Below are 16505 nucleotides of genomic sequence, written 5' to 3' on the forward strand. Positions count from 1 at the left end.
CACCCACGTCTTCCCCGCCAGGCGCGAGCCGAAGAGCGGGCGAGAGCGGATCGGGCCCCGGGCCGCCGCCGCCCCCCAGGCATCTGCCCCGCGCCGGTGTCGCCCGCAGCTTCGGGCCGGCGGGGCCGCCCCGTCCCTGGACGGCGGTGACTCGGGGTTTGCGGGCGGGGGGGGGCGCGGGCGGCCGCAACTGGCGGGCGCCGGGTGTCGGGTCCGGAAGCGGCCGCCCCGGCTCCTGCGTCCCCGTCGCCGTTGCTCGGCGGGCCGCCCCCCGAGCGCGGGCACCGGTGCCCCGGCCGGGGTCTGCCGGGAAGATGGCGACCCCGGGCATGAGCTGGCAGCAGCACTATTACGGCGGCTCGGCGGCCGGGGCGGCCAAATTCGCGCCCTCGCCGGCCGCCGCGCAGCAGGCGGGGCACTGCATGGACTACAGCCAGGACTTGCACCTGAAAATGAGCAAGAAAATCGCCCAGCTCACCAAGGTAAGGGAGCGGCTGCGGGGTGGGCACTGCGGAGACGAGACCCCGTGCGGGCCGCGCGGGGCCCACCTGCCCGGTTGGGAGGCTGCGCGCCCTGCGCCCGGGGCGAGTTGAAAGGGGGCTGTTTTGGGGAAGCAACAGCCAGAGACTTACCTCCTGGAACCGTTCAAACTTCGGTGCAACGCCGGTGACGTTAATTTAAACTAAATTAAACCCGACAGCAAAGCTGGGTTTATGGGACTTGCCCCCCGCTACCCTTTTGGGGTAAGCCAGCACAGAACAAATTAGGATCTACTTCTTTTACGGCACAATAATAAATCACTTTAGTTTTGCTCTCGTGCATCTGCCAAGGCTCCACGAGGCTTTACTGTAACTGTATAAAGTACAGTACCGTATTTACCCAACATGATCCGGAGTCTTCGAATTCATCAGTATCTTTCATTGGTTACGTAGTTAAGGGGAGAATAAATCCTGCTGAGCGATGTAGGAGGATAAAACATACCTAGCGTGCCATTTTCAGGATTTAATGAGTCATTCCTTATACTGACAAAATGTCAAACAAGGCTTTTTAGATGAATCATGTGTTTGCATTTAGTTAAATGCTTCAGTGTATCAGAAGATAATTTTCAAGGGGCAAATACGCCCGCAGATTTGGCCAATTGTAGTTTAGAATCGTCTGTGGATGGTGAGCTTTTTTTTCTGCTTAAGGAAATGTTGGTAATGAGAAACAGTTGGTATCTGTGGATCAGGAGCAACTTAGATCGATTACATTGCTCTCTTTAGAGCTCAGGCGCAATCTTTCAATACCCATTACGTGAGAAGAAGTGATTCGTGGTTTCTGAAAGCTAGTAGAAGTGATAGACCTTAGTTTAGCGTTTAAGTGGAGTCGGCTAACCACTTGTTAGGGGTGTTGGTATGTGAAGAGAGGCTGGCATTGTGGGGTTTGCTACTAGATAACCTCTGAAGTCTGACTCTTTCAACTCCAAGCAATTTTGCTTGTTGGTGTTTGGTTTTTGTTTTATGTCAGCACCATCTCAGAGGTTGCTACGTGTCCAGTTTTTACTGTTTTCTCTTTTGACTTGAGGGTCCCCAAATTCAGAGAAGGGAAGGCCCAAGAAGGAACAGTAGTATACCATCAGAGCATTTACACATTTGGGAGCATTTACACATTTTGGGAGCCAGGCTTTCTGAAATCATGTTTGGTCTTTAGAATACTGATGTCCAGAATGAAGCACATGTATATTTATTTATTCTGATTTTCTCTTATAGTGTGTCCAAAACATCCATTATTTTTGTTTTACGTTGTAACCCTCTAGGGCCCTGCTGTAAGTCATAGAAACACTCAGTAAGCTGGTAGTGGAACTGTGTACAGTTTAACAAATGAAGTTTCTTTTCTCTCCAGCAAACTACTCTTCTTTTTACTTATACTTTTTCAATTTCCTGTTCTTTTATCAAAAAAAAAAAAAAAAAATCAGCACAATTGTGAAATGTTGGAGTACTACTAGAAGTTGCGATCACTTTCTTTACACTACCCGCCTCAAACCTAACAAAGCAGGAGGCTGCCCTCTTGCCAGTGCTCTCATCACGGCTTGAGTGCTATGTCTAATCTTTCCTGAGTATTACTGGACTCTGATTTAGTGTTTATAGTTACAGTCTCTAAACACTCACGCCACCCTCTCTGCTAAGTACCTCAGACATTTAATCTCACACTAGAGTTTCTCAGCCTCGACACTGCTGACATTTTAGACTGAATAATTCCTTGTTGGGAGTGGGCAGGGCTGCCCTGTGCACTGTAGGATGTTTAGCACCATCTACTTGTAGTCCCCACATGCACACACAGTAGTGACAATACACACGTCTCCAGGCCAATTCATGTTGCCAAATGTTCCCCGGGGAGGGATGGGCAGGTGGAGAACCACTGATTAACACTGAAATATCCCACCCCGTCTCTTACCTCTGTTACTAAGATAATGCAGGAGAATGGAACAATCTGATAATAGGGCTCTGTTTCAGCCAACACCCTTCAGTTTCTGAAACATACAATAAGACCTGCTTGCTTTAGGTACCAACTTGGAAACTGTCAGTTTTATAGTCACATATACTTATTGTAAATACCATAAGAATGATATCATGAGTAATGTATTGACTGATAGAAATTTTATTGCTATCTGCTTTATAGAGTTTTCACTCATGAAGAGTTTATTAATAAATTCACGCCAGTAGAGGTTTGTTAATAGAACTATGTTTGGAACTTGGCAATAGCTTGTATTTCAAAATTAGACATTATAGAGGTAACCATTAAAATAAGATTTTATTTCTTTTGGAAATGAGTCAACAGAACTCACCTCTTCAGTGTTATTGTTAGCATGGCTTGGGAAGCTGACGCACTGTCTTGAGTTAAAACTTCTGCTCTACCATTTACTAGTAGTATGACCTTGGGCAAGTCATTAACCTCTGAGCCTCAATTTCCTAATCTTTTTTTTTTTTTATTTTTATTTATTTATTTTTTTTTTTAAACATTTATATCAACATATTTCCATACATATTTCCATACAAATACAAATATAAGATTTTTAGAAATTTCATGTAATGTCTGAAACATTTATATTAACATGTTTCCATACAAATAACCCAATGAAAGTTTAGTATTAGTTGTTTTGTTTGTTTTTTTATACTGCAGGTTCTTATTAGGCATCAGTTTTATACACATCAGTGTATACATGTCAATCCCAATCGCCCAATTCAGCACACCACCATCCCCACCCCACCGCAGTTTTCCCCCCTTGGTGTCCATATGTCCATTCTCTACATCTGTGTCTCAACTTCTGCCCTGCAAACTGGCTCATCTGTACCATTTTTCTAGGTTCCGCATACGTGCATTAATATACGATATTTGTTTTTCTCTTTCTGACTTACTTCACTCTGTATGACAGTCTCTAGATCCATCCACGTCTCAACAAATGACTCAATTTCGTTCCTTTTTATGGCTGAGTAATATTCCATTGTATATATGTACCACATCTTCTTTATCCATTCGTCTGTTGATGGGCATTTAGGTTGCTTCCATGACCTGGCTATTGTAAATAGTGCTGCAATGAACATTCGGGTGCATGTGTCTTTTTGAATTACGGTTTTCTCTGGGTATATGCCCAGTAGTGGGATTGCTGGGTCATATGGTAATTCTATTTTTAGTTTTTTAAGGAACCTCCATATTGTTCTCCATAGTGGCTGTATCAATTTACATTCCCACCAACAGTGCAAGAGGGTTCCCTTTTCACCACACCCTCTCCAGCATTTGTTGTTTGTAGATTTTCTGATGATGCCCATTCTAACAGGAGTGAGGTGATACCTCATTGCAGTTTTGATTTGCATTTCTCTAATAATTAGTGATGTTGAGCATCTTTTCATGTGCTTCGTGGCCATCTGTATGTCTTCTTTGGAGAAATGTCTATTTAGGTCTTCTGCCCATTTTTGGATTGGGGTGTTTGTTTCTTTGATATTGAGCTGAATGAGCTGTTTATATATTTTGGAGATTAATCCTTTGTCCGTTGATTCATTTGCAAATATTTTCTCCCATTCTGAGGGTTGTCTTTTCGTCTTGTTTATGGTTTCCTTTGCTGTGCAAAAGCTTTGAAGTTTCATTAGGTCCCATTTGTTTATTTTTGTTTTTATTTCCATTACTCTAGGAGGTGGATCAAAAAAGATCTTGCTGTGATTTATGTCAAAGAGTGTTCTTCCTATGTTTTCCTCTAAGAGTTTTATAGTGTCCAGTCTTATATTTAGGTCTCTAATCCATTTTGAGTTTATTTTTGTGTATGGTGTTAGGGAGTATTCTAATTTCATTCTTTTACATGTAGCTGTCCAGTTTTCCCAGCACCACTTATTGAAGAGACTGTCTTTTCTCCATTGTATATCTTTGCCTCCTTTGTCATAGATTAGTTGACCATAGGTGCGTGGGTTAATCTCTGGGCTTTCTATCTTGTTCCATTGATCTATGTTTCTGTTTTTGTGCCAGTACCATATTGTCTTGATTACTGTAGCTTTGTAGTATAGTCTGAAGTCAGGGAGTCTGATTCCTCCAGCTCCATTTTTTTGCCTCAAGACTGCTTTGCCTATTCGGGGTCTTTTGTGTCTCCATACAAATTTTAAGATGATTTGTTCTAGCTCCGTAAAAAATGCCATTGGTAATTTGATAGGGATTGCATTGAATCTGTAGATTGCTTTGGGTAGTATACTCATTTTCACAATGTTGATTCTTCCAATCCAAGAACATGGTATATCTCTCCATCTGTTGGTATCATCTTTAATTTCTTTCATCAGTGTCTTATAGTTTTCTGCATACAGGTCTTTTGTCTCCCTAGGTAGGTTTATTCCTAGGTATTTTATTCTTTTTGTTGCAATGGTAAATGGGAGTGTTTCCATAATTTCTCTTTCAGATTTTTCATCATTAGTGTATAAGAATGCAAGAGATTTCTGTGCATTAATTTTGTATCCTGCAACTTTACCATATTCATTAATTAGCTCTAGCAGTTTTCTGGTGGCAGTTTTAGGATTCTCTATGTATAGTATCATGTCATCCGCAAACAGTGACAGTTTTACTTCTTCTTTTCCAATTTGTATTCCTTTTATTTCTTTTTCTTCTCTGATTGCCGTGGCTAGGACTTCCAAAACTATGTTGAATAATAGTGGTGAGAGTGGACATCCTTGTCTCGTTCCTGATCTTAGAGGAAATGCTTTCAGTTTTTCACCATTGAGAATGATGTTTGCTGTGGGTTTGTCATATATGGCCTTTATTATGTTGAGGTAGGTTCCCTCTATGCCCACTTTCTGGAGAGTTTTTATCAGAAATGGGTGTTGAATTTTGTCAAAAGCTTTTTCTGCATCTATTGAGATGATCATATGGTTTTTATTCTTCAATTTGTTAATATGGTGTATCACATTGATTGATTTGCGTATATTGAAGAATCCTTGCATCCCTGGGATAAATCCCACTTGATCGTGGTGTATGATCCTTTTAATGTGTTGTTGGATTCTGTTTGCTAGTATTTTGTTGAGGATTTTTGCATCTATATTCATCAGTGATATTGGTCTGTAATTTTCTTTTTTTGTAGTGTCTTTGTCTGGTTTTGGTATCAGGGTGATGGTGGCCTCATAGAATGAGTTTGGGAGTGTTCCTTCCTCTGCAATTTTTTGGAAGAGTTTGAGAAGGATGGGTGTTAGCTCTTCTCTAAATGTTTGATAGAATTCACCTGTGAAGCCATCTGGTCCTGGACTTTTGTTTGTTGGAAGATTTTTAATCACAGTTTCAATTTCATTACTTGTGATTGGTCTGTTCATATTTTCTATTTCTTCCTGGTTCAGTCTTGGAAGGTTATACCTTTCTAAGAATTTGTCCATTTCTTCCAGGTTGTCCATTTTATTGGCATAAAGTTGCTTGTAGTAGTCTCTTAGGATGCTTTGTATTTCTGCAGTGTCTGTTGTAACTTCTCCTTTTTCATTTCTGATTTTATTGATTTGAGTCCTCTCCCTCTTTTTCTTGATGAGTCTGGCTAATGGTTTATCAATTTTGTTTATCTTCTCAAAGAACCAACTTTTAGTTTTATTGATCTTTGCTATTGTTTTCTTTGTTTCTATTTCATTTATTTCTGCTCTGATCTTTATGATTTCTTTCCTTCTGCTAACTTTGGGTTTTGTTTGTTCTTCTTTCTCTAGTTTCTTTAAGTGTAAGGTTAGATTGTTTACTTGAGCTTTTTCTTGTTTCTTTAGGTAGGCTTGTATAGCTATAAACTTCCCTCTTAGAACTGCTTTTGCTGCATCCCATAGGTTTTGGGTCGTCGTGTTTTCATTGTCATTTGTCTCTAGGTATTTTTTGATTTCCTCTTTGATTTCTTCAGTGATCTCTTGGTTATTTAGTAACGTATTGTTTAGCCTCCATGTGTTTGTCCTTTTTACGTTTTTTTCCCTGTAATTCATTTCTAATCTCATAGCGTTGTGGTCAGAAAAGATGCTTGATATGATTTCAATTTTCTTAAATTTACTGAGGCTTGATTTGTGACCCAAGATGTGATCTATCTTGGAGAATGTTCCGTGCGCACTTGAGAAGAACGTGTAATCTGCTGTTTTTGGATGGAATGTCCGATATATATCAATTAAATCTATCTGGTCTATTGTGTCATTTAAAGCTTCTGTTTCCTTATTTATTTTCATTTTGGATGATCTGTCCATTGGTGTAAGTGAGGTGTTAAAGTCCCCCACTATTATTGTGTTACTGTCGATTTCCTCTTTTATAGCTGTTAGCAGTTGCCTTATGTATTGAGGTGCTCCTATGTTGGGTGCATATATATTTATAATTGTTATATCTTCTTCTTGGATTGATCCCTGGATCATTATGTAGTGTCCTTCCTTGTCTCTTGTAACATTCTTTAATTTAAAGTCTATTTTATCTGATATGAGTATAGCTACTCCAGCTTTCTTTTGATTTCCATTTGCATGGAATATCTTTTTCCATCCCATCACTTTCAGTCTGTATGTGTCCCTAGGTCTAAAGTGGGTCTCTTGTAGACAGCATATATATGGATCTTGTTTTTGTATCCATTCAGCCAGTCTATGTCTTTTGGTTGGGGCATTTAATCCATTCACGTTTAAGGTAATTATCGATATGTATGTTCCTATGACCATTTTCTTAATTGTTTTGGGTTTGTTTTTGTAGGTCCTTTTCTTCTCTTGTGTTTCCCACTTAGAGAAGTTCCTTTAGCATTTGTTGTAGAGCTGGTTTGGTGGTGCTGAATTCTCTTAGCTTTTGCTTGTCTGTAAAGCTTTTGATTTCTCCATCAAATCTAAATGAGATCCTTGCCGGGTAGAGTAATCTTGGTTGTAGGTTCTTCCCTTTCATCACTTTAAGTATATCATGCCACTCCCTTCTGGCTTGCAGAGTTTCTGCTGAGAAATCAGCTGTTAACCTTATGGGAGTTCCCTTGTATGTTATTTGTCGTTTTTCCCTTGCTGCTTTCAATAATTTTTCTTTGTCTTTAATTTTTGCCACTTTGATTACTATGTGTCTCGGCGTGTTTCTCCTTGGGTTTATCCTGTATGGGACTCTCTGCGCTTCCTGGACTTGGGTGGCTATTTCCTTTCCCATGTTAGGGAAGTTTTCGACTATAATCTCTTCAAATATTTTCTCTGGTCCTTTCTCTCTCTCTTCTCCTTCTGGGACCCCTATAATGCGAATGTTGTTGCGTTTAATGTTATCCCAGAGGTCTCTTAGGCTGTCTTCATTTCTTTTCATTCTTTTTTCTTTAGTCTGTTCCGCAGCAGTGAATTCCATCATTCTGTCTTCCAGGTCACTTATCCGTTCTTCTGCCTCAGTTATTCTGCTATTGATTCCTTCTAGTGTAGTTTTCATTTCAGTTATTGTATTGGTCATCTCTGTTTGTTTGTTCTTTAATTCTTCTAGGTCTTTGTTAATCATTTCTTGCATCTTCTCAATCTTTGCCTCCATTCTTATTCCAAGGTCCTGGATCATCTTCACTATCATTATTCTGAATTCTTTTTCTGGAAGGTTGCCTATCTCCACTTCATTTAGTTGTTTTTCTGGGGTTTTTTCTTGTTCCTTCATCTGGTACATAGCCCTCTGCCTTTTCATCTTCTCTATCTTTCTGTAACTGTCCTAATCTTTTTTTTTTAATATAAATTTGTTTATTTTATTTATTTTTGGCTGTGTTGGGTCTTCATTGCTGTGCACAGGCTTCCTCCAGTTGTGGCGAGCAGGGGCTACTGCCTTTGTTGTGGTGCACGGGCTTCTCATTGAGGTGGCTTCTCTTGTTGCGGAGCACGGGCTCTAGGCTGCGGGCTTCAGTAGTTGTGGCTCACAGGCTCTAGAGCACAGGCTCAGTAGTTGTGGCTCATGGGCTTAGTTGCGCCGCGGCATGTGGGATCTTCCCGTACCAGGACTGGAATCCATGTCCCCTGCATCTGCAGGCGGATTCTTAACCACTGTGCCGCCAGAGGAGCCCTCCTAATCTTTTAAAGAAAGATGATGATACTATAACTCTCTAAGATAGTAGACTCTTAATTCAGGCTGTCACTGAAAAGACATATATGCCAACAAAGTATTAGTAAAGTACTGGATAATATACTTTTTAAATGCTACTTTCTTTTTAAAATAAACCATCCTGCATTAATAACGTTATGTGATACTGTATTTCTTTGTGGGTTTTCTGCTAAAATCTTTAAAAATGTATATATTGATAGTAATTTTTCTTGTATTTGAATATCAGTTTAAAATTTTCACAGTTGCTCTCTGTTTTTATAGTACAGTATTAAAAATACAATATGCACTTTTCCGAGATTTGGCTGACAATGAAAGGAGAAGGATGAAAGTAATCTACATTATAACTTTACACATACTGACATATTTTAAACTAACTAAAAAGCAGTCTCAACTGCAGGCATATTTGTTCAGGTTCTGTTTTCCAAGAACCTAACCTAGCAGCCATCGCATGGAAAGGACACAGCTGTTCTTTAAGCATCTTTTATGTAAGGGGTGCTTTGCTAAGTGTTAGAGATACAGCAGGGAGCAAGACAGTGTTTGACTTTTAGAGTGAGTCTGTTAGGGACTTCCCTGATGGCGCAGTGGATAAGACTCTGCGCTCCCAATACAGGGGACCCAGGTTCGATCCCTGGTCAGGGAACTAGAGACCACATTCATGCCACAACTAAGACCCGGTGCAACCAAATAAATAAATAAAGTGAGTCTATCATATTTTGTTGCTCATGTCAAATTTTAAGAATTATTGTTAGATTCCTGATTTATGTTATGGCAGATTTCTGGAATTGTTAATGACTGAGCCATCTCAAGATAGAGAAGCTGGATGGGTAGTTATGTTTATAAGATCATATTTGTGTACTTCTCTGCTCTGCACTGTGTTGACTTTTTAGTGCATTCGATTGAGAAGCAGGACTTACGGTTTGAAATTATAAAACAGCTTTATTTTTGTCATTCACTATTCCTTTCAATTTACGCTGTGAGGCTGGCACATTCCCTGACCATGGATAAACTTGACTTTCCTGGTTGCTTTTAGATACTGCAAATTGTCCTTCAGTAATTAAGTCACAGAAGTCTCAATTTGATTATTAAAATGTCTAGTACTAACAAATAAAAACCCCAAACCAAACCTGAGTTAAAGATGAAGCTTCTCCCCCATGCCCAGTTCCTAGCTCTGCCCATTGCAATGGGGAAGCCAATAATCGGGGACTGCTTTTTTTCCTTCCGACTGGGCATTTCTACTGCTCCTTCTTTGTCTTGTCAGTGCGAGTTTCTGACTTCTCCCAAGTTGGACAAGGAAGAAGGGAAGAGAGGAAAGAAGAGCGGCAACTAGCTAACTAACACTCGATTAGTGCCTGGTGATCTAGCTTCGGTGCTGCTGTAGACTTGGCAGATGTTTCAAGTTCTTTCTTTCACCTGTGGATCCTCCACCTCCCACCTCAATTGCCCACCTCACATTGCTTGACAGTGAGAATGCATCTGTATTCTGGCTGGGTTTTTATGTCTTCCTCAGCTTCTTGGATCTGGCAGGACCTCATGTTCATTTTGCTGAGGTCTGTTCAAGCTTCAGGTGACCCTCTTGGCTGGACCCAGATGCCATCACCCCAGCTCTCTCTGTCTCTCTCGTTGGACCCACATTGGTCCATATGGAGCACTCATTCTTTGTCCAGACAAACTCTGGAAGTGGTCCCAATGAAGCTGTCTCTCTTCTGCTCTCACATGCCTCTTTATCTAGCTTCTTATCCTTTGGAATTTCCAGGGGTGAATCAGGTGCCAGTTCAGTGTGTTCTTCAGAGCGCTCGAGACACATATCAAGCTCTTCAAGTGGTCCCATCAAAGCCTTCTCCTCTAGGCTTTAGGTGAGAGGCAGGCATCCATCCCCTCCCTCCCCGCTGGAAGGCAAGAGCTCTTGTTCCTGTAGCTCTCCCCGAGGAACTCTTCTCCAGAACCCCGCTCTGTGTTCTCCTTGAAGCTTCTCTCACTAGTGTTGAGGGTAGGAGGTAACACATCTCAACACTTTAGACTTTAGCCTCCTTTGGAAATTTTGAGAATGTTCTGGCACCTGCTTTGGAATGTCAGTTGTCTTTGGTTCTCAGTAGAAACTTCCCTTTTAACATCCTGTCATGTTAGCTGCCCATCCAACACTGTTTTAGTTGATTGCACTTTTGATATAGTTTAGTCCAGTTATCACTTACGGACGTAACTAGTATAAGGTTGGGTATAAGGTTGCAAAGAGCAGGAACAGTTGCTTTGCGTTCTCTGTGTTTAGCATCAAACCCTTCTTTTTTTTTTTTTTTTTTTTTTTTAATTTATTTATTTATTTATTTATTTATGGCTGTGTTGGGTCTTCGTTTCTGTGCGAGGGCTTTCTCTAGTTGCGGCGAGCGGGGGCCACTCTTCATCGCGGTGCGTGGGCCTCTCACTATCGTGGCATCTCTTGTTGCGGAGCACAGGCTCCAGACGCGCAGGCTCAGTAATTGTGGCTCACGGGCCTAGTTGCTCTGCGGCATGTGGGATCTTCCCAGACCAGGGCACGAACCCGTGTCCAGTGCATTGGCAGGCAGATTCTCGACCACTGCGCCACCAGGGAAGCCCCATCAAACCCTTCTTGAAAGTCTTCCTTTAATACCCAACTTATGCGTCTCCTCCCAAGAACTGCCCTGACCAACCTGGGCCTTTTTGGGTTTACCTTACTCTGAATTACTGTAACATTTATTGTCTGTACTTCTTATTTGATACTTAATAATACACATTTGCACACCGTTTATTGTGTTTATAAATATACTTTGTTTCTCTAATTTGGCTGTAAGTTCCTCAGCTGTAGGGACTATATATTTCATGTAACCTTAATATGAATGTTTTGCACATAGTGTTATAAAAGCTTAATAAATATTTATTGAAGATAATGATGTACCACGTAATTTTCTTATATAGTAGACAAAGTCAGTAAATATTTTTGAGGCGTTGTGTCTGCTGCTCTTCTGGATTAATGCTAGATCATTTCAGCTGAGTTAAATTACTCGTAAATATTTAAATATTTGGCTTCCCCTTAAACTGCTTCAAAAAGCTATATATTATTTTATTATTTTTGATGCAAAAATAAAAACATAAAGCACTTTGTCTAAAATATAAGTATTATTTATCATTTCAAAAGGAAGGTAATTGATATACCAGATTCTTATTAGCAAATATGGAAAAATAGTCTTTTGATCAGTCATTTAATACTAACTCTGCTTTTACTCTATTCAAAACCTGAATGTGTTTATATAATACCAAAACCAGTGAAATTTTCAAACAATTCTGTTTTCTCTCTGTTAACTTCAACTGATTTCTCACTAGTTGGTTTGTTTGAATTACCTAAATACTGTTTCATAATAATATTTCGTTTTGGTTATGACTTGGATTGTTTCAGCTTGGCATATGCCAAACGTAGCATCTTTTTTTTCCCTCCTTTGTTACATTGCAGCTTTGACATTCTATTATGCAGCAGCTTAGGTGTAATCTTTTAGTCATAGCTGAGAGGTTTGAATTAATTTCCTGTATTTTACTAATGGGCACAAAAGCATGATATGCTATTAATCAATTGTCTAAAAACTTATAAATCGACTGCCTTTAGAGTTAAAAGGTTTAGAGCTGGAAGAAACCATAGATTCTTACCGGCCTAACCCTCTCATTTTACAGGTATGGAAGTTGAGGGTGTAAAGTCATTTGAAGACTATATAGCTTGTCACTGGCAGATCTTGGATTCGAACCCAGGTCTCTGGAATGGTCTAGGAGAGGGGCAGCCATACTAGCAGATCTCTTTTTGCTGTGTATGCCTTCCTTCTAACTCATATTACCCACTCAGCTCCTAAGAGGCCACGGAGTTGTTTTTCCCCATGTTGGAACTATGTTTTGCTTATCATTTGAATCACAGACCTGACGAGAGTGAAACCCACATGCCTCTCCCATACACTGCACAATTTCTGGATATGTGGGTTGTACAGTTTGTGACTGTGGCTTTGGTAGATTTGTAATAGCTATTTCTTTTATATTCTCAGATAAATGTCATAATATTTTCATGTTTTTATTAACAGCTTCAGTCATTCCAGACTTTAAAAATTCTTTAATTAGGTTGATTTAAATACTGTCATACTTGGTGTCAAAGTTACTACTATGTGGTTATTTTAATTGTTTTTCTTTTGACTTCTTGCTTTCTTAATTGGATTGTTGCTTAGGTCCCATTTCTGAGGGCAGTACATTGGAAGTTTTCCAGTTTTTCTCCCCCCGACCCCTCTCTGTCTTCTTTGTTTATGAAAATCTTGTGCTGTCTTCTAATTGTCAACCTCTTAAAAAGTAGTATGAAGGATAAGGGTTCAGCAAAATTTGATTGAAACAATTTGTTTAATTTTAATTAATAAGTAAATTTCTATGCTTTCTTAAAATTATGAGTATTTCTGAAATTTTCATATCTTAAATTTGAGATGAGAATAGAGTAACCTGGGCCTGTAAAGCCAGTTAACTTCCAAATGACAATAGGAGGTAGTGGGGGTGGGGTGAGGAGTGGTAAAGTACTGTTATTCTGCCCTTTCAATTTATGTTATGAGATTAAAAACCTCTTTTATCTGTCAGTAAATAAACTTGAATATTATGCCATGAAAATGGGATTGATGTGAATAATAGAAATTCTTAATGCCATACTTGTTTTTTCATCGGAGAAAGTTTATATCCTTCAGGCTACTTTTGAATGAAAACAACAGTGAGTCTATTGGAATTGGTGTCCCCCAGCCCTTTTGGGAGACAAACACCTGAGGAGAGATGGGAGAAAATTGCTAACTGAATTCAGGGTTTTTTTTTTGTTTTTGTTTTTTTTAAAATAAAAACAGTTTTATAAATATGTGGGGAAAATACTACTTTCAGGTGTGCTCTGAGCCATAAAGGTTTTTTGTTTTTTTTTTTACTTTAACTTCATAACTTAACGGTCCTTTAAAATATTTTGGAAAATAGTCTCTTACTGTCAATCAATTAAGATATAGAAATGAATTTTGGAAACACCAGTCTTTGCAGGTTGAGGATCACCAGTTACAGTCAGTTAAGTTTGGTATACTTAACATTTGAGACCAGAGCAAATATTTTAGAAAATAAACCTTTTATTTTTAGCTTTCTATTAAACTACAGCAGTGAGTACTGTCATTTGTAGGCCTCAAACTTATTTCATTAATGATTACATCTTTCTTTCCTACCAAAACTTTAACAAGAATGTATAAAAAGTAGTGAAGTTGAATATGTGAAAAATTTTTGTCCTATATCTTTTTTTTTTTTTTTTAAATTTTATTTATTTATTTATGGCTGTGTTGGGTCTTCGTTTCGGTGCGAGGGCTTTCTCTAGTTGTGGCAAGCGGGGGCCACTCTTCATCGCGGTGCGCGGGCCTCTCACTATCGCGGCCTCTCTTGTTGCGGAGCACAGGCTCTAGAGCACAGGCTCAGTAGTTGTGGCTCACGGGCCTAGTTGCTCCGCAGCATGTGGGATCTTCCCAAACCAGGGCTCGAACCCGTGTCCCCTGCATTGGCAGGCAGATTCTCAACCACTGCGCCACCAGGGAAGCCCCTGTCCTATATCTTTTATTACTGTCATTTTGAGATATAAAGGGAGGCTGAGACTACCAAAGGACCTATAGTGGATGGGAAAACAAGACTTAATGATTAACCATAATACTTGGGATTTGGATAATAGACTCAGCTACGCGGTAACACCTTATTTATTATAAGGGAGATAGTATTTTAATGACTTTTCAAAATTACTAATCTGTATTTCTTTATATGTACATCTCTGTTTTGAGGTTTAAGAAGGTTTGAAAATAAAATGTTGCTTCATAAAGTACATTACTAATATTTAAATGATCAATAAAATCGCTAATTTTAGTAAAATATAAAGATAAATCCCTATTCAAAATTGTTGGAGAATGAATTATTTTAGTTAACTAGAAGTTAACCATAGGAATTAATGATTTTCTGCCTTCCAAAATAATATACTTACATTCAAGTCATACCATTCATAAATTATGTAGAGCCCTTTATCACTTCCAGATCCTTGTTGATAATCAGTATATTTACAGATTAGGCCAGAACTATACTAATCCTTCGCCAAATACTGAAACTTTATTTCTGAATAAATTGTTACTTTCATTTTTTATTTGCCGTGTCTCTCTTCCTTATAAAATGAAGTGCGGAGTTTGGATAGTTACATACTCTAGATATTGGGCTTTCTGGTTGGAAAGATTTTGTTTATTCTGCTAAATGTGTGTCTGAGTGTTCACAAGTATTTGCATTTTTCATCCTGTTTCTCCTTAAGCACAGTCTTAACAGAATCTCATTTCTTTCAGAAAACATTTCGTAACCAAAACACTAAATAGTATTCTATTCATTTTTTTTTCTTTTTAAAATTTTTATTGGAGTATAGTTGATTTACAATGTTGTGTTAGTTTCAGGTGTGGTGTACAGCAAAGTGAATCTGTTATACATATATATATATCTCCACTCCTTTTTAGATTCTTTTCCTTTATAGGCCGTTACAGAGTATCAAGTAGAGTTCCCTGTGCTATTCAGTAGGTTCTTATTAGTTATCAATTTTATATATAGTACTATGTATATGTAATCCCAGTCTCCCAATTTATCCCTCCTCCACCCTTGCCCCCATCTATTCTTAGATCTTTTGCCTAGTGAAGCACTATGTAAACAAAGTACAAATAAGTTTGAGAGGAAGTTGTGTATTCGTGTGTGTTTAATATAATGGTCTACTTAGAGCAACAAGAGAAGATATGCTTAAATATGACTAAAATAGAGCATGTAGATCTAAAAGGTTGGTAAACTTTTGTTGACTGTCTAGTCCTTGAAAGATACTGTGCTGGACACAATTAATACTATCAATTTATAGTACTGTTTTTAGCCTATATATTTTTCTCATTTCTTTCTATAGATTTTTTTTTTTACAGCAGGTTCTTATTAGTCATCAACTTTATACACATCAGTGTATACGTGTCAATCCCAATCGCCCAATTCATCACACCACCATCCCCACCCCACCGCGGGTTTCCCCCCTTGGTGTACATACGTATTTTCTCTACTTTTGTGTCTCAATTTCTGCTCTGCAAACTGGTTCATCTGTACCATTTTTCTAGGTTCCACATATGTGAGTTAATATACGATATTTGTTTTTCTCTTTCTGATTTATGTCACTCTGTATGACAGTCTCTAGATCCATCCACGTCTCAACAAATGACCCAATTTCGTTCCTTTTTATGGCTGAGTAATAGTCCATTGTATATATGTACCACATCTTCTTTATCCATTCGTCTGTCAATGGGCATTTAGGTTGCTTCCATGACCTGACTATTGTAAATAGTGCTGCAATGAACATTAGGGTGCATGTGTCTTTTTGAATTATGGTTTTCTCTGGTTATATGCCCAGTAGTGGGATTGCTGGATCATATGGTAATTCTATTTTTAGGTTTTTAAGGAACCTCCATACTGTTCTCCATAGTGGCTGTATCAATTTACATTCCCACCAACAGTGCAAGAGGGTTCCCTTTTCTCCACACCCTCTCCAGCATTTGTTGTTTGTAGATTTTCTGATGATGCCCATTCTAACTGGTGTGAGGTGATACCTCATTGTAGTTTTGGTTTGCATTTGTCTAATAATTAGTGATGTTGAGCAGCTTTTCATGTGCTTCTTGGCCATCTGTATGTCTTCTTTGGAGAAATGTCTGTTTAGGTCTTCTGCCCATTTTTGGATTGGGTTGTTTGTTTTTTTAATATTGAGCTGCATGAACTGTTTATATAGTTTGGAGATTAATCCTTTGTCCATTGATTCATTTGCAAATATTTTCTCCCATTCTGAGGGTTATCTTTTCGTCTTGTTTATGGTTTCCTTTGCTATGCAAAAGCTTTGAAGTTTCATTAGGTCCCATTTGTTTATTTTTGTTTTTATTTCCATTACTCTAGGA

General features: G+C 38.9%; 1 protein-coding gene across 6 annotated transcripts in view; it reads left to right on the top strand.

Moving 5' to 3' along the window:
• The first annotated feature begins 274 nt into the window (after window positions 1-274).
• Window positions 275-16505, top strand: part of FAM184A (family with sequence similarity 184 member A) — a 131174-nt gene continuing 114943 nt past the window's right edge. For all 6 annotated transcript variants that reach the window (XR_009506164.1, XM_059941320.1, XM_059941323.1 and 3 more), the window contains exon 1: window positions 275-482. Coding sequence is in view for 5 of the 6 variants with exons in the window: in XM_059941320.1 (XP_059797303.1) it covers window positions 315-482 (168 nt within the window). In the remaining variant the exon portion in view is untranslated. The remainder of the gene's footprint in view (window positions 483-16505) is intronic.

The sequence above is a fragment of the Balaenoptera ricei genome, chromosome 12 (genome assembly GCF_028023285.1).
Source record: "Balaenoptera ricei isolate mBalRic1 chromosome 12, mBalRic1.hap2, whole genome shotgun sequence".
NCBI classification, from domain to species: Eukaryota; Metazoa; Chordata; class Mammalia; order Artiodactyla; family Balaenopteridae; genus Balaenoptera; species Balaenoptera ricei.